Source organism: Trematomus bernacchii, unplaced genomic scaffold, assembly GCF_902827165.1.
Source record: "Trematomus bernacchii unplaced genomic scaffold, fTreBer1.1, whole genome shotgun sequence".
NCBI lineage: Eukaryota > Metazoa > Chordata > Actinopteri > Perciformes > Nototheniidae > Trematomus > Trematomus bernacchii.
Window position 1 is genome coordinate 2,002,559 of NW_022987614.1, and position 18,571 is coordinate 2,021,129.

Below are 18,571 nucleotides of genomic sequence, written 5' to 3' on the forward strand. Positions count from 1 at the left end.
TTGGCTGGGCGAATTGCAAACCACACACCGTAAAACTCTGAAATGTTTTTGTGAAGCCGCCATTTTATTTGCTCGCATTAGCATTATTAGCATTAACATTAGCCCAGCGCACAAACGGAGAGAGACTAACTTATGGCAACACAAAAAAAAACATGGGAGCGGTGGAGTGTCGGCGTTCTGCCGATTTTACTCTGAAAACTCATCTCTTTCGACTCCACTTCGAGCGATAGAATTACTAACAAAGCAATTATATACTAACAAAGGACTGGCTTATCTAAAGCCAGTTGAGTAGCACTTGAAATGTTTTGGCTCTATGAAACCTGATGTACTTATATGATTCTGTTTTCTTCTAGTTTGTATCTTCTTGGTCGAATGCACTTATTGTAAGTCGCTTTGGATAAAAGCGTCAGCTAAATGCAATGTAATGTAATGTTGACTACAGCAGAAAATAAAATGTTAAAAAAGATCCACAGAGAGAGGCTTTTTGGAGACAGTTTGCAGAATCAAAGCATTACATTTTAGCATTTTTGATTAAATCTTTATGAATAAGTACAACAGTTTCCTGCTCTGTCTCGCTCTATATGAAGTGGGGTTTTAGATAATTTAATCTTTAATTTGGACAGAGTTCGACATCTTCTTTCTTCACTGAATCGTCAAAATTAAGATCCAGAGTCTCTCCACAGACTGTCTCGCCTCTACTGCTTATATATTTAAGAAGCAAAGAAAATATAAAAAAAGACTAAGATTAGCCTCCGTACCTCGACCTCCAGTTCCTGGCTGCGGGGGTTATGGATCAGGAAGGTGAACGCCTCGTCCCACACCGGCTCATTGGTCTTATATCGGGTCTGAAGGAGGAAACAACAGAGAGGAGGTAGAGGGACATTTGGGTAAACTGGTCACAAAAATGTATAATATTTTTCTAGTTCTCTACCTGTGTTTTTAATTCTTGTTTTTATGCACCATGACACTAAGTCAAATTCCTCGTACGTGTAAACCTACCTGGTAATAAACCTGTTTCTGATTCTGATTCTGATTAACTACTACAACTAATGGTGAGCTGAAATATTGTACGTTTATCTAAACTAAAACTATTATTTAGAAATCAGATCATTAATTTCTCTAAGGTACAATGCCATGTCTTTTTATTCTGCTGCAACGCAAACATTTCCCAAAATTAGGATCAATAAAGTCCTTCTTATCTTATCGTATCTTTATCTCTGAATATTCTGTTGTGCAAATAGTCTTCAAGTGAAAGTCTTTTGACAATAAAAGCACCGTCCAATTACAAACACTGCACCAGTTTTTACATATCTATGAATATGTTGACATACATACAGTGTAGGTAAGTGGATTGTGTTTATATTTAAAGGTCACCTATTATGCTAAAATGTCCCTGCATGATGAAAAGTGTGTGAAATGAAAGCAATGAGCTGTTTCACAGGTGACTGCCTCCCTCTAGTGGTACAGAACAATAAAGGGATGTTCTTACTCCAGCAAAACATCAGCTGATCATAAATCAAGTCCACACAGGTTACAAAAATACACATTTAAATAAATTTCGAACAATATTTCACATTTATTCAACGCTCAATGCTCACTAAGGCTAATGGTGTTGCTTCTGTGTTAACCACCATGCACTCTGACATTACTGTGCATACTTTTCTACATTATATGCAAACCACCACCTGTTCATGTTTTTATGAACCACACTCTGTGATTATGGAGCTGTTTATATTGAATATGCAGCTTTTGTTATGATTGCATCATAGACTTTTATATGCAGTCTCTGTACTTTTTTCTATTGCAAATTCAGTAAGGCGATTTCTCCAGAAAAACTCTCATTTTATATTCCTCTAATTCAGCAATTTGTGGGATAGATTACGGGGGGGGGGTTATGTAAGTTGTAGTGGTTTATAAGAAGAGGTAAACCGTGCATAAAAAGGTGAAGTGTGTCGCAAAAGTAAAACATATCACTGATATAAAATAATCTCTTCATACTTAGGGTCAATTTGGTACAAACTCATGCTTAGCAGCCACACATTAGTCATATTTACAAGATACTAAGGTGAAATGTGAACAATTTAAGATGTAATTTGGATTTTAAATAAACCTGGATTACCCTGGTAACATCAGCAGGAGAGGACTCTTTAAAGTAGAGACACTACATACTGATATACACCTGAACATCAGCAGGAGAGGACTCTTTAAAGTAGAGACACTACATACTGATATACACCTGAACATCAGCAGGAGAGGACTCTTTAAAGTAGAGACACTACATACTGATATACACCTGAACATCAGCAGGAGAGGACTCTTTAAAGTAGAGACACTACATACTGATATACACCTGAACATCAGCAGGAGAGGACTCTTTAAAGTAGAGACACTACATACTGATATACACCTGAACATCAGGAGAGGACTCTTTAAAGTAGAGACACTACATACTGATATACACCTGAACATCAGCAGGAGAGGACTCTTTAAAGTAGAGACACTACATACTGATATACACCTGAACATCAGCAGGAGAGGACTCTTTAAAGTAGAGACACTACATACTGATATACACCTGAACATCAGCAGGAGAGGACTCTTTAAAGTAGAGACACTAAATACTGATATACACCTGAACATCAGGAGAGGACTCTTTAAAGTAGAGACACTACATACTGATATACACATTCATTTATTATTATTTTCTTAATCCTAAAAATAAATAAAAAATGCAAATATTTTACAAATAATTTACAAATATTTTTTAAATTAAAAAAACAAAAGACTGTGTTGTGGCGATCCAGCACTCACACAACAGGAAAGAATGAAACAGAGAGGAATCAATGAAACACAAACACAGAAATAGTTGAGATTAATCATTATTATTTAGTTGCGCACCACCAAACAACAATGGGGAAACATTACCTTGCTTCAACAGCAACCAATCGCAGAAATGGTCCCACAAATATTCAGAAACACAGGACACTTATAGGTATCCTAAATGACACACGAACATGTTCCCTAATCATGTTTAACGCACACACATTGTCAGGTCTCCTAAACTTGAACGCACCAACATCAGAGCAACATGTAAGTTCCAGATGTCACACACCAACATCCTTATCGTTTCTTAGCTAATGCATGCTGGATATGAACCACTAACTAACAAGACTTTAACTGTATTATATCTGAGGAAGACCTCTCTTGGAGTTCCTCTGACCTTTGCCAATTTACTTAACATGGGTACATCTGCTGTTAATTGCAAAGACCATTGATAATTAGCAAAGAGACTCATGGGCCTCTTCCAATATCTGGAAACTGTAATTAAATCATAGTTATATTGAGAAGGTCCAAGACTTGACATAACATTCCCTCCTTTTATTAATTTATGTTTCCAGATCATACAAAAAAAACTCTTACAGATAACCTACTGAGTTCCGCCCTTGAAAGTCCAAAATTACTTTCTGAAAAATATTTATCAATGAATAATCATTTTACTCAAGGCAGAAATCACAGGGTTACCTGTACTACTCACAAATAGCCAAAAAACCACCTCTTTGATTATAACACAAAAAGTGGAAGAAAAGACAATTTGCGCTAACCTACTCTTACTTAAATGGAAAATCATTTAAAAACCTCAGTATGCTTAAGAGGAAAAAATCTATTCGTCCCATTCAAGTTTAACAAACTTACATACATAACCTACTAACAAAGTAACATTCAATTTAATACTTGATTATACATAATGAAAAATCTTCCAAAACACTTATAGCAAGATGTAACTGTTGTCCACTCGTTCTGCTTCTGTTATATTGTCCAGTAAACACTTCTTCAGGGTGTGCACGTTCCGATCTCCATGCGTAGCCTTTAGATGGAATATCTATCTTAGCCTTCATGCTGTGATGTCCCATCTCATAGCAAAATCCCTTGATGACATCTGAAGCAACATCATTACCATTTGAATTGGACGGAACTGTAGTCAGAAAACTGAGACTTCTTTAAAAGAACAGTTTACGGTAGATCTTCTTCTCTGGAGTTTGAGATTACTAATATACTTGGCTGTAAATCATCTCAGACATTTTGGGTTTTGTTCTTCGTGTTGACCCAAACCCATAAGACAATAGCAGTGGAAGAATAGCTGGAACTGAAGGTAGTCATCCAGCTGCCTTCATTGACACTCCAGTTTGCCTCCAGACGCAGCTCTTTAAACATCTGCCTCAGAATGATCCATCTTCCTTCCTCAAGATTGCAAGGGAAAGACAGCTTTGACCTGGGTAGAAAATAGCACTTGCATTCTGGGTTAACAGCCTAAACAGTCAACCACTAGGTCTTAGAGTCTTACCTATAATTTTTAAACTTCTTGAAACCATGAAATGTTGTTTGTGTTGTGTTTTTACTTACCCACAATTTCCTAAGCACACAACAAACATATTCTGCAAAATTGTTCAGCCACGGTGCTGAAACCAATCAGATCTCAACTTCGAACATTAGGCAAAAAGTTGTTTAGGCAAAAAGTTGTTTCATTTGCCCTTTGGATTATGTGAGGGTTAAACAATTCACGTGAACAAGAACAATAAACCCATTATACCCCTCCTGGAAACATTGTCCTCCAAACCATAGAGACCATGTTTCCCCAAGTAAGATACTTCAGAGTACCCATCTGCTCATACATTGTTATTTCAAAGTCCTATGACTCATCATCAGGAAAACTTTCTCCTGTCAAAAAGAATCAACAATGTTAAATATCAAGTTACATAGTCATTAAGCCATGCAGGGATCATGCATAGTCAGACAAATTTCATGCGTCATGTCTCACAATGGTTCAACTAATATTGCATAATCAGAAATCCATTGCCAAAAGCATTGTGTATACCCCAAAATAAAATCACTCTGTCGGTGGGTCAGTGTTACTGTAACAGTCAGGAATTGACAAATCAATTCACATTCATTCAGTCTTTGCAAAGTCTAAGTCAGTCTCGAGATCTCATGTCCTATAGTTGTGCACTTTGATATTCTACCAGCTGGAGTTTTTAATCAGTGACATCATTGTGTTGATGTCAAACAATGCAACAAAGTTTTTCCCGTGTTTGCAGCACAATTTGTTTCAGATGTTAAACAAACAAATTATCAATACACTTCATTAATGTACTGCCCCTGGGAAACACAAAGCCTGACAAATGTTATTGCAAGGCATCCCTAAGTGAACCTGCAGTCATCGGCCTTTTTAATTAATATTTCAATTAATTAATAATAATAGTCCTTTTTATTAATTTGTTTACCCTTAGAAGTGAACATATCTCATAATGTTACCTCAGGATGTTAAACTAAGTTTTAACCAAACCAATCATACCAAACCATATTACGGTACCAGGTACTAAAGTAAATCATTATTACTGTATCAGATTTAACTGGTGATTGAACAAACCAAAGCCTCTTTGTTTACGACATGCAAACCACTAACACATTTTTCCAAGTTCAGCATCAGCCTTCGTTACTCTAAAATTACGTTTTAAATAGGAATATTAGAAATGGAACAAATATTCAATCTTCAGAAATGTCCTCAATAAATCTCTATCTAGTGAATAGCCAACATATTTAAAAAATGTCAGATATATAAAAAATAAGCTTAAATACTCCTTTACTATCAAAGTCTAAAGGTAGACCTAAGGTGAACAGTTTTTTTTTTGTAATAGACAATTTAATTCTAAAAAACAAAACTGGACTCGTGTTTTTTGTTATTCGTTCTTCAAAATACATTAGTAAATACTTTGTAAAGTTATTCACAATATAACTAACCCTCTCTAGGATATCAAATCAGTTCATCTTTAACCAGACACTATTTCCCTATTTATTTTTAGTTCATTATAACAATGGTATAACAACCACACGTTTTACCCATAGCTAGTTTATATTTCAAGATTATTCTGTGTGATATAATAATCAGATGTCTTGTATGCAAAATAAGCATATTAATAGTATTAATCTTTTCAGTATTCTAGACCATCGTTAAACAAGCAGCCTCTCTTCTTAAACACTAAGCATAATGTTCTACACCACCCTCTGGAAAACTCTTACACAGTTATGCTGTAAAATCATTGCATAATTTCTTCAGAGTCTGAACAGTCTGAGACAAGCCTGTCTCAAGATCTTGTCAAAATGAGAACAGTCAGTGATTCGTTGTCCTCTGCAGCTGTAGTCAGTGGCAGGGCCCCCAAAAAGCTAGAAACGGCCCTGGTCAGTGGGCTCAAGGAAACTCTCTCTGGCATCTGGAGGGAAGGAAACTCTTGGATCAATGTGTTACAATCAGCAGACACACGTTGTCCTCTGGACAGTAGAAATCCCCAAAAATTGCAGTTCCTCTTCACACCACTGTTGCCTTGACAACAAGGGTTCATGTCCATCACAAGCAAAATGTCAAAACCTCCTCAGAGATGCGTTCTTTGCACACTTCTTCTGTTTCTGTAGTGAGCAACATTTCACCAACACACTGATTCAGAGTACAACCCAAAGGTGGCGCATAACTATCCAGTGCTGCTGTAATCACAGCCAATCAGCTACTAGAGAAAAACTCAATTTAAATCTCTCCCCCAACAGGTTATAAAATGGCTGAGTGTCCATATGGTCAGGAATGCTGAAACATGTGAATGTTAAAACAAACTAATGGTGGTAGTTTACCCAGATTCTTTACTTCATCAAAAATAGTAAAACTACATTGTAAAATCTCTTTTGTCTAGTTGACGTCCTGCTTTTAAAATTCTAGTCAGGAAAAGAACATAAACATCATCTTTAAAATCTTCTTAAATTCGAAACCAAAAAGGTCTTCCTTCTCCACCATGATCCATTTCAACATCAAAGTCCATAAAACTGATGATTTATCTTTAAAAACCATAAGGAATGACAGTTTTCATAAAACACCATTCTCCTTTACTTTTACTTTACCTTCATTTAAACACTATAGATTCATCTTTTATCTACTTGCTTATTCTATTCTTTTTCAAATTATTTATCTAAGTTGTGTTACAAGCATGGTTAGGTTGTAACAGAATACAAAACATCAAGTAACTGTATTCAATCCGCGCTATATTTGAAAAACCCAAGTAATCTGATTACAGTTAATGAATATATTTTTTGGAACACTTAAAGGGATTATTGGTGGAAAAGTTTCCTCACAAAATGTAATCTTCATTACTAAAGCTAAAACCTAAAGAAATCATCACGGAACGGTTTTCTTTCCTTATCACTTAATTGTTTAAATAAAAACAAAAAAGCATTGTGAAAACTCCCACTCTTGAGAACATCTCAACACTTTATTCCATCTAAGCACGAATGTTTATGACAGACACGCCATATATTCCAAGAACAAATATCTCTGGGCCCTAAAGAACAATCCATTAATCCAAAACGGTCTTTAATGATATAAATTGTGAACTTTCTTAACATTAATTGTAAATTCAACGTATGTTCTCTTTAGAACAAAGATAGGATAGTTGCAGCTGAAACTGGTTAATAGCAATTTCCTGTTAACCTAGATAAGCACGTTTTTCTTATATCTAGTAAATATATATATTTATATTTTATGTTACTCATAAAACAGTAAACCATAGGAACATTTTCCAGAATAGTAGTTAACTTTATATAACATTTACTCTCTCTAGACTCTTCAAAACATCTTAATTCTCCTGTCTCTCTCTTTCCTCACTGTGCCCTGCAGCTGCTCCTGTCCACAAGCTTCTCTCATCAATCACACTTGACCTCTTATGTTATCCAACATTGAGATGGCTTGAGCAAGCATCGTACAGCACCTCTGTCATGCTTAAACATTAACAGATTCCTTCTGACTGACAAACTTATAAAAACCTCCTACTTATTACTTACTACTCTTTCTTCATAAACTTTAAAAATACAATTGTGGTGAATCGTTTGCGTTTTCAGTTTCCTATCTACTTTAAACAACCATCAAATGAGAGTTACTATTGTATGATAAATACAACTCCTAAATAACATTACAATATATATTTCTTACAGTGAGTTTGTTATTTCATGTTTAACAAATTATCCTCTTTCTATGTCTTTATACTAGTTGGAAAAATCCACTATTATATTTAATTTGAATAAAACCTTTACCTTAATGTACTTCATAAACCTCTTTTTACTTTGCCTTACTGTATGTAATTAAGTGCCTTTGAAATATAATTAAGTACAATTCTTAGTCAAATGACAAATACCATGAAATTCACAATGCAATGCAATGGTAACAATCAGTTCTCAAAGACTATGTTTAAATAGCAACAAATTATTGTTTCTTATTTATTTCAATATATCTACTACTTCAAAACACACATTGATCTATTCATTTTCAATGTATTCACTCCAACTTCAGATCACTCGTTGATCTTTCACTCCTTGTTTTAAACAGAGAAACACAATGCAGCCTTCTTTCAGGCATTAGACGAAATAACAAGCAGACACACTCCGAGCTGCTGCTCTCACAGCCGACAATTAGAGCATCTCCTCTTTTACAGAATCGGGAGAAGGGGGAGATACTTTCACAGACAAAGACAGACACACCCCGGCTGGAGCTCTCAGCCTTTTCAGGAGAAGGGGGGACATATTTCAAACTGCAGCTTCTTTGACCAATAAGAAATTAAAACAACAAACTATGGTATACCAAAACATTTAGCGCTTTATACTGAGTCTCTAACTCATTACGGCCTGACAAAACATGGTTTCCTCCACTTTTGTATTTAGTGAATTCACAGAGTCGCGAGCAGAGCTTTTTATATTTTTAACCCCCTCGACTCAGATCGGACTTATTAATCTCTTAATTACCGAACGGACCGGAACAGGCATGACCCTCGACCCTGTTTTTGTGCACTTGGCTCGCAAAGCAAATTTGTATTCCTCAGCCAATAAATCTCTGGACCTTAAGACAAATCATCAGGATCTTCTCAGGCAGAATTCAAGACTACGAGCAAATACAGTGATTCCTCCAGCATAACATGTCCTTACGGCTAGCAAAGATCATATTCCCTCAATCAAACCCTTAGCTTCTCAGGCAGACTACGAGCAGAATACAGTGATCTCTCCAGTATAAACATTTATCAACATAAAACAAGACCAACAAACAAAACAAACAATCAACAGATCTCAACCATAACTGTGCCTTAAATATCTCAAATCCACTCCTCTGCATCTTCCTTTTAACCAATACAACTTCAAAAGTCATTTAATTCCAAATACGTTTTGCTTACTGTGAGTCGGTATTTCTTCTGTGGAAGTCTCAAGTCTGGTTTCTCAATTCCTCGAGTTTACCACAGCTTTCTATGTAGCTGCCTGATCAGGGTGAGTTGAGACCTCCAGGGAAAAACACAGCAACCTCCAGCATCGGCAATCTCGGTAGAACCTCCAAAATGTTGTGGAGATCCAGCACTCACACAACAGGAAAGAATGAAACAGAGAGGAATCAATGAAACACAAACACAGAAATAGTTGAGATTAATCATTATTATTTAGTTGCGCACCACCAAACAACAATGGGGAAACATTACCTTGCTTCAACAGCAACCAATCGCAGAAATGGTCCCACAAATATTCAGAAACACAGGACACTTATAGGTATCCTAAATGACACACGAACATGTTCCCTAATCATGTTTAACGCACACACATTGTCAGGTCTCCTAAACTTGAACGCACCAACATCAGAGCAACATGTAAGTTCCAGATGTCACACACCAACATCCTTATCGTTTCTTAGCTAATGCATGCTGGATATGAACCACTAACTAACAAGACTTTAACTGTATTATATCTGAGGAAGACCTCTCTTGGAGTTCCTCTGACCTTTGCCAATTTACTTAACATGGGTACATCTGCTGTTCATTGCAAAGACCATTGATAATTAGCAAAGAGACTCATGGGCCTCTTCCAATATCTGGAAACTGTAATTAAATTATAGTTATATTGAGAAGGTCCAAGACTTGACATAACAACTGAGATTTTGTCCTCTTAAATCTTTTATTAACAAGAAAAACCTCAACATTTTATTTTGTACAGACATGTAAATGTGGCACTCATCTCACATCTTGAAAATAGAAACACAATTTATTACAAACTCAACCTGTTAGCTTTTCTTTTAATGTGTTTTATTTTCTTCTTCAAACTTTCATTATGCATTCAACACTTTGAGACTTAGAAACACATTGAAGACATTTAGAATAAAATATCTACAATGAAAGAAGCTCTGGTGCTTTCTCTCTCTCATGCTTTACAATAGAAACAACAACATACAAATAAATCAATAACGATATTCAACAAATATTTAGAGCAAAGTTTACATTTCCATGCAGAGAAATATGAGTTGAGGTTAACAGAAATCCTCCTGAGCAGTGACAGCCTCCATGGCTAAACAGACACAGGAAGGAGCGCCGCCTAAAGAAACTCCAACATCTACAGAACAACTCATGAGAATAGGTTCAATTGTTACCATAGGTTCAGGAGCATGGCCACGCCTAAAACTCCGCCTCGAGCCACAGCCACCCCTATTTATATCCGGCAAAACTTCCGGCCACTGCTTGTCTCCATCCTTTCAACCCACCCTCCCTCTCCCTTCTACCCATACAGTTCCCCTTCTGACTCACACCGAGCAATACATCCCTCCATCCCTTCTTCCCTCCCTCCCCTCAACATCCCTACACCCCTACATCCCTCATCCCTCCATCCCTACATCCCTCATCCCTTCATCCCTCATCCCTACATCCCTCATCCCTACACCCCTCCATCATCCCTCCATCCCTCCATCCCTCCATCCCAACATCCTCTGCCCGTCACCACTTATATTTAAACATATTTATATACTGTGTATACTAACATTTTAATTCCAGGTATCGTCTGGAGGCCCGTAATCAGCCCAAGCAGATCATGCCGGAGACGAAACCCCCACTCTGAGTCTCCCACTGCACGGACCACAGCTCGTGCTCCCAGAACATCCCTTCACCCCCCTCATATCATTCACATGTTACTTCAATAAACTTACAAACATCACACTGTTTTGGTTCCTGCTAGTGAAAAGATGTTAAAGCACATCCCATAATGTTTGATTGACAGCTGATCTCTGTGCAGTGAAGACATGAACAATCAGCTCTCAGCAACAATGATGGACACACATTGAGTTTAAGAAGTAGAAGAGTTCCTCAAATGACTTCAGGCTATTTCAGTTTACACAACTCAGCTGTGTCTCCATGACAATGAAGATAAACTCCAGCATGTAGCGGCTGAGTGAATGTGGTCTGGACTCTGTGGAGGAGAGTCGTGGTTTCAGAGACGCTGTAGAAGGACAGGATACCTGCTCTGTGATCCAGGTACACTCCTACTCTGGAGGACTGAGGACCTGAGACGGGAGTGAGGATACTGTTGTAATAAAATGAATAACTGTTTTGCTCATAAAGTAACGCCCAGGATTTGTCATTGAATCCAAATAAAGTTTCATTCCCTCCTCTGCTGATATTCTTGTATGCGACTGCTACAATAACTCCTCCCCCTCTCCACTCCACCTCCCAGTAACAACGTCCAGTCAGACTCTCTCTACTCAGGACCTGATGCCGTACAGTGAATCTGTCTGGGTGACTAGAATAAGACTGTTGTTGTTCCATGTTTGTTGCTTTTCTGCTCCCCTCAGATAATAACAGCTGTGTGTCTGCTGTGTTTGGATCCAGTGTGATCTCCTGTGAATATTTTAAGAACCCAGCTCTGGTGGTGGGCTCTGCTGCTGACAGTAAAACATCCACTTCAGTCAGTGAGACGTTTGTCCATTCCTCTCTCAGGACGTCCTGTAGTTTGTCTCTGACTGCTGACAGGGCCGCCGTCACGTCCTCAAAGTAGCTCAGAGGACGGATGTTGATGCTGGATGAGTGTGTAGGTTCACTGAGGGCTGACAGTGAGGGGTAGCTGTGCAGAAACTGGTTGTGATCCTCTGTGTGAGACAGCAGCTTCAGCTCAGCGTCTCTCCTCTTCAGCTCAGCCATCTCCTGCTCCAGCTTCTCCTGAAGCTCTTTGACTCGACTCACTTCTCTCTTCTGCTGGGATCTGACCTGCTGCTTCACATCAGAGCTTCTTTTCTCCATGAAACGGATCAGCTCAGTGAACATCTTCTCACTGTCCTCCACTGCTTTATCAGCAGAGCCATTGACGGCCTCCACCTCCTGCTGAAGCAGCTTCACCTCCTTCTCTCTGTCCTGGATTCTCTGCTGGATGTTTTGTCGACTCCCCTCCAGCTCTCTCTGCCTCTCAGTCCTCTCTGCTGCAGCTGACACTGTGTCGTGGCCTTTGTGTTCGTCCACAGAGCAGAGATAACAGATACACTGCTGATCAGTGCGGCAGAACATCTTCATCACCTCGTCGTGACGAGAGCAGATGTTCTCCTGGAGCTTCTTGGAGGGCTCCACCAGCTTGTGTTTTTTTAATGGAGCTGCGTCATAATGAGGCTGGAGGTGTTTCTCACAATAAGAGGCCAGACACTGCAGACAGGACTTACAGGCTCTCAGTTTCCTCCCAGTGCAGACATCACAGGCCACATCTTCAGCTCCAGCATAGCAGTGATCAGCAGGAGCAGCTTGGAGTTCAGTCTTCTTCAGCTCCTCCACTAAATCTGCTAACATGGTGTTTTTCAGCAGGACAGGCCTCGGTGTGAAGCTCTTTCTACACTGAGGGCAGCTGTAGACTTTCTTCTCATCCTCTTTATCCCAGTGGGTTTGAATACACTTCATGCAGTAGCTGTGTCCACAGGAAGTCCCCACCGGATCCTTCAGGAGATCCAGACAGATCGAACAAGAGAAGGTTTCCCGGTCCAGCTGAACTCCTTTCTGCGCCATTTCACCTCTCAGTGACTGCGAGTGTCTGACTTTCACTTCCTGAAACCTGAAACTAGTGTGAGTGTGATCTGATCATGTGTGTGTGTAGTGAATAGGGCCTATCAGCTCATGCAATGGTTACACCCATCCTCCAACTGTAGCTCTACAGGGGAGGGAACCAGGAAGTATGACGCAATTCATAAGGGGGAGCGTTGTTAAAGAGACAGTCCGCTCCAAAGTCCACTCTCACTGCTTCCTTCAGTAAATGTGAGAGTTTTCAGATCAAACAGTGAAAACACAAGGTGCTTTGAGGCTCTCTCGCTGACTTTATGAGAGATTTCTGCGAGTAAATTGAGGAAATTGAAATGAACACAGCAGCAAGCACTTTGTCCAGTCATGCTTGGAAGATCTCCTACAACTGCAGCATATAGGCTGATGTCATTAAAACATGCATTATTATAGTGCTTATGAACATCCTTTGTAGGAGACAGTGGAAAAAGCTATGTTTTATAAGTTTCAATATGCATGAGAGCAGGAAGAAGACGGATAGCTCATCAGGGTTTTATAGTGGCAACGTGGCAGAGGACTATTACCCTGTTCCAAAGTCCTTCTAATAAGTTAGTGAGGCTACAAGTCAATCCCACTGAGGGAAAACAAAGTGTTGGGGGCTGTTTTGCTGACTTCTTTAACCCTTTGTTAACCCTTTCCTGCACACTTCTTGCAAGTCACATTGTTGATGAAATAACACAGTTACCTGCACACAGCAGCAAGAACTTTGTCCAGTTCTTCATTCAGCGACTTTTTAATATACTAAAACACCATCTTTTACATTCATACAGCCATGAAAGTTGTTCTACATTACATATAATATAGCCTACTTGAATTCTTATCTGTGTTATCTGGGAGTGTGCAGGGTTTCTGTCAAGCATTGTAAGTCGTAAAACAGAGCTACTCTACCTCTATTATCAGCCCCAAACAGTACATTGTGCTATTGCATTTCTGTGTACTGTATTCTGTATTCCCTTACGGATACGTAGTCTGCAATACAAATATGCCAAGTTGTAATATGAAATGTAGTGGGCCTAAAAACATCAGTGTCTAAACATGGGTCTGGTGTAATGAGAGCAGAGTGTGATACTTAAGGTGAAATGTGAACAATTTAAGATGTAATTTGGACTTTTAATGGTTAAAAAACAGGGACATTATTTAAAATAAACCTGAATTAGCCTTAAATCTTTTATAAACACAATTAAGATTGTGTCATGAATGCATTTTTGCTGTGAGAGCAACATAAGTGATGAAGTCTAGCTGCCAAAAAAAAACAACACCTCAGAAATTAAATTGAGCATTTTTCTGATTTCTGAGATTTTATTTCAAAAGGTTAAAAAAAAAAAAGTAAACTGCAGCTGTTTTTCAAATGGAGGTTTCCTGCTGTTGTTTTTGTGCTCCTTTGGATTTTTGATATGAATATCAGGTGTATATCAGTATGTAGTGTCTCTACTTTAAAGAGTCCTCTCCTGCTGATGTTTAGGTGTGTAGTCCTCTCCTGCTGATGTTTAGGTGTATATCAGTATGTAGTGTCTCTACTTTAAAGAGTCCTCTCCTGCTGATGTTCAGGTGTATATCAGTATGTAGTGTCTCTACTTTAAAGAGTCCTCTCCTGCTGATGTTCAGGTGTATATCAGTATGTAGTGCCTCTACTTTAAAGAGTCCTCTCCTGCTGATGTTCAGGTGTATATCAGTATGTAGTGTCTCTACTTTAAAGAGTCCTCTCCTGCTGATGTTCAGGTTTACATCAGTATGTAGTGTCTCTACTTTAAAGAGTCCTCTCCTGCTGATGTTCCGGTGTATATCAGTATGTAGTGTCTCTACTTTAAAGAGTCCTCTCCTGCTGATGTTCAGGTGTATATCAGTATGTAGTATCTCTACTTTAAAGAGTCCTCTCCTGCTGATGTTCAGGTGTATATCAGTATGTAGTGTCTCTACTTTAAAGAGTCCTCTCCTGCTGATGTTCAGGTGTATATCAGTATGTAGTGTTTCTACTTTAAAGAGTCCTCTCCTGCTGATGTTCAGGTGTATATCAGTATGTAGTGTCTCTACTTTAAAGAGTCCTCTCCTGCTGATGTTCAGGTGTATATCAGTATGAAGTGTCTCTACTTTAAAGAGTCCTCTCCTGCTGATGTTCAGGTGTATATCAGTATGTAGTGTCTCTACTTTAAAGAGTCCTCTCCTGCTGATGATCAGGTGTATATCAGTATGTAGTGTCTCTACTTTAAAGAGTTCTCTCCTGCTGATGTTACCAGGGTAATTCAGGTTTATTTCAAATAAATTCCCAGTGCTTTTACCCTTTTAAAATCCAAATTACATCTTAAATTGTTCACATTTCACCTTAGTATCTTGTAAATATGACTAATGTGTGGCTGCTGATCATGAGTTTGTATCAAATTGACCCTAAGTATGAAGAGATTATTTTATATCAGTGATATGTTTTACTTTTGCGACAAACTTCACCTTTTTATGCACGGTTTACCTCTTCTTATAAACCACTACAACTTACATAAACCCCCCCCCGTAATCTATCCCACAAATTGCTGAATTAGAGGAATATAAAATGAGAGTTTTTCTGGAGAAATCACCTTACAGAATTTTCAATAAAAAAAGTACAGAGACTGCATATAAAAGTCTATGATGCAATGATAACAAAAGCTGCATATTCAATATAAACAGCTCCATAATCACAGAGTGTGGTTCATAAAAACATGAACAGGTGGTGGTTTGCATATAATGTAGAAAAGTATGCACAGTAATGTCAGAGTGCATGGTGGTTAACACAGAAGCAACACCATTAGCCTTAGTGAGCATTGAGTGTTGAATAAATGTGAAATATTGTTCGAAATGTATTTAAATGTGTATTTTTGTAACCTGTGTGGACATGATTTATGATCAGCTGATGTTTTCCTGGAGTAAGAACATCCCTTTATTGTTCTGTACCACTAGAGGGAGGCAGTCACCTGTGAAACAGCTCATTGCTTTCATTTCACACACTTTTCATCATGCAGGGACATTTTAGCATAATAGGTGACCTTTAAATATAAACACAATCCACTTACCTACACTGTATGTATGTCAACATATTCATAGATATGTAAAAACTGGTACAGTGTTTGTAATTGGACGGTGTTTTTATTGTCAAAAGACTTTCACTTGAAGACTATTTGCACAACAGAATATTCAGAGATAAAGATACAATAAGATAAGAAGGACTTTATTGATACTAATTTTGGGAAATGTTTGCGTTGCAGCAGAATAAAAAGACATGGCATTGTACCTTAGAGAAATTAATGATCTGTTTTCTAAATAATAGTTTTAGTTTAGATAAACGTCCAATATTTCAGCTCACCATTAGTTGTAGTTAATCAGAATCAGAATCAGAATCAGAAACAGGTTTATTACCAGGTAGGTTTACACGTATGAGGAATTTGACTTGGTGTCATGGTGCATACAAACAAGAATTAAAAACACAGGTAGAGAACTAGAAAAATATTATACATTTTTGTGACCAGTTTACCCAAATGTCCCTCTACCTCCTCTCTGTTGTTTCCTCCTTCAGACCCGATATAAGACCAATGAGCCGGTGTGGGACGAGGCGTTCACCTTCCTGATCCATAACCCCCGCAGCCAGGAGCTGGAGGTCGAGGTACGGAGGCTCAATTTGTCGTTTTAAAATATTTTCTTTGATGCTCTAGTCCAGGCATGGGCAAACTAAGGCCAGCGGGCCATATACGGCCCGTTGGGCTTTTTAATCAGGCCCGCCGAATATTGGTACAAAATTGTCCAAATTATAGTAAAGACCGCATTCATTTAGCCTTTTTCCTGCAATACCCGGCATTTCAGTTGATGCCACTAGATGGCGCACTCTAGACACAATTGACCTTTGCTGGAGTCGGCAACCCGGCAAGATCTAAGAACCAAATACGCCACGCTTACATTGGAGGGGGTCGATATTAACCTGAGCGATAACAGTTCATGGCGAGTACAGCGAATACAAGTTGTAACAAGCAGTAGCACTGAGCAAAGTGACTAGAACGCAACCACACACTTACAAAAAACACTTAGGCCTATATAAAGTCAGGCAACACTAAACAGGCTGAGTGTGATTCTGTTTATTTTACCTTACTTTAATGACCATCCGTTCACTGTTATTGACCATTGTGAAGAGGCAGACGTTTTCCTGTTGTTTTGTATTATTGCAGCTATCGGATGGAATCAATACATGGGCTACATGTGGCCATCACAAGTCAAATCATAACGAAAACTACGCCGGTAAAATATGCGTGTAGAAAACGGCTTATACCACAATATGATAGCAAAAAGTAGTTAAAGCTCCCATGTCATGCTTTTCCGGTTATTACCCGTCCCCTTGTGTGTTATGAAGGTTTTTATGCATGTAAACGGTGTGCAGAGTCAAAACCCTCAAAGTACACCCTGTAGCGAGTAAAACTCTAACACAGAAAATACCTCCCCAAAACGCCTCGTTGGAGATACGTCACTGCCCATTTGATTCTTCCGGGTACCGCCTGATGTCATGCGGTACCCGGAACGAAATGGACCAATCCCGAAGAGCTATGGCCACACCAGCAGCGGCGTGTTCCTCCTCCAGAGGTTCGAAGAACCGGCATTTCACAGACGAAAGCTTCCAAAACATTGCCCAGTTTGAGGCCGGATATGCACAGCTTGTTTGGACCGTTTGGAGCAGGGGAAGATCTGGGTATACAACCTGTAAGTTTGCATTGTTATTTGTGTATTTATCAAACAAGACTGTTTAAATGTGTAAACTGTGTTGGACTGCTAAGCCATTGACACAGTGCTAACTAAGTTGCTAGAGTTTCCATATATCAACTCTAATATCAGCAGATGGCCTTGCATACATGTATCTCATAGCAGGAGAATGTCTGCATTCACACACAAAATACCTATTGACAGTATACTCCGGGTGATTTGCCGGTCAGTCGCGAAACGTAATTACATTATAGCTGGCGTAGCGATCTAACACACGGAGCTAGAGCTAGTTTCGGTCAGAAAAACATTTTTGTGATGCTACGTTGCTAGCGTTTAAATATATCAACTACAATGTCAGCAGATGGCCTTACATGTTTGTCATGGCAGGAGAATGTCTGCAGTCACACACACGGAATACTCATACAGTATACTGTACTGTGATTTACCGTACATTGTGACCGTACATATACTGCATGTAGCTAACGAGGCTAGCTGTATGCTAGCGCCAAAACAATGTATTCATGCAAGTTACATTGTATGACCGAACGTAGCAGAATACCCGTATACGATTGCAATTATAAACACGTTATTGCTAGCCTAATATGAACCACTAGCTTTTGTTCATAGTAGTTTTATTACACTGCATTATAGTTGCCTTTCCTCCAAGCTAACGTTCATATCGTGTTAGCTACCAAGGTAAACAAAGCTAGGTTAGCATATTAGCAGGCAAGCTTTTCATTACACAACTACTACTAACGAATCTAAAACAACTAAGTTTCTCTAATATTTTGTGATTTGCATTTGATTTCGTCCAGCCAGATCCTGGCGGACAATCCATGACGGGGAAGGGATTCTACTACTACTGAGGGTGCTAAAAGGCACCGCACCGACTGTGCGCAGGCAAGATGCGAGGAGGAGGAATGGATGATATACCGTGTATATAT

At 38.8% G+C, this 18,571-nt stretch overlaps 1 protein-coding gene across 1 annotated transcript in view; it reads right to left on the minus strand.

Moving 5' to 3' along the window:
- The window catches only part of LOC117483761 (tripartite motif-containing protein 16-like), a 29,403-nt gene extending 16,489 nt beyond the window's left edge, over window positions 1–12,914 (minus strand). Inside the window, exon 1 of the mRNA XM_034132111.1 lies at window positions 11,074–12,914. Coding sequence (XP_033988002.1) covers window positions 11,208–12,869 — 1,662 coding nt within the window. The 5' untranslated portion in view covers window positions 12,870–12,914 and the 3' untranslated portion in view covers window positions 11,074–11,207. The remainder of the gene's footprint in view (window positions 1–11,073) is intronic.
- Between the last annotated feature and the right edge of the window lie 5,657 nt (window positions 12,915–18,571).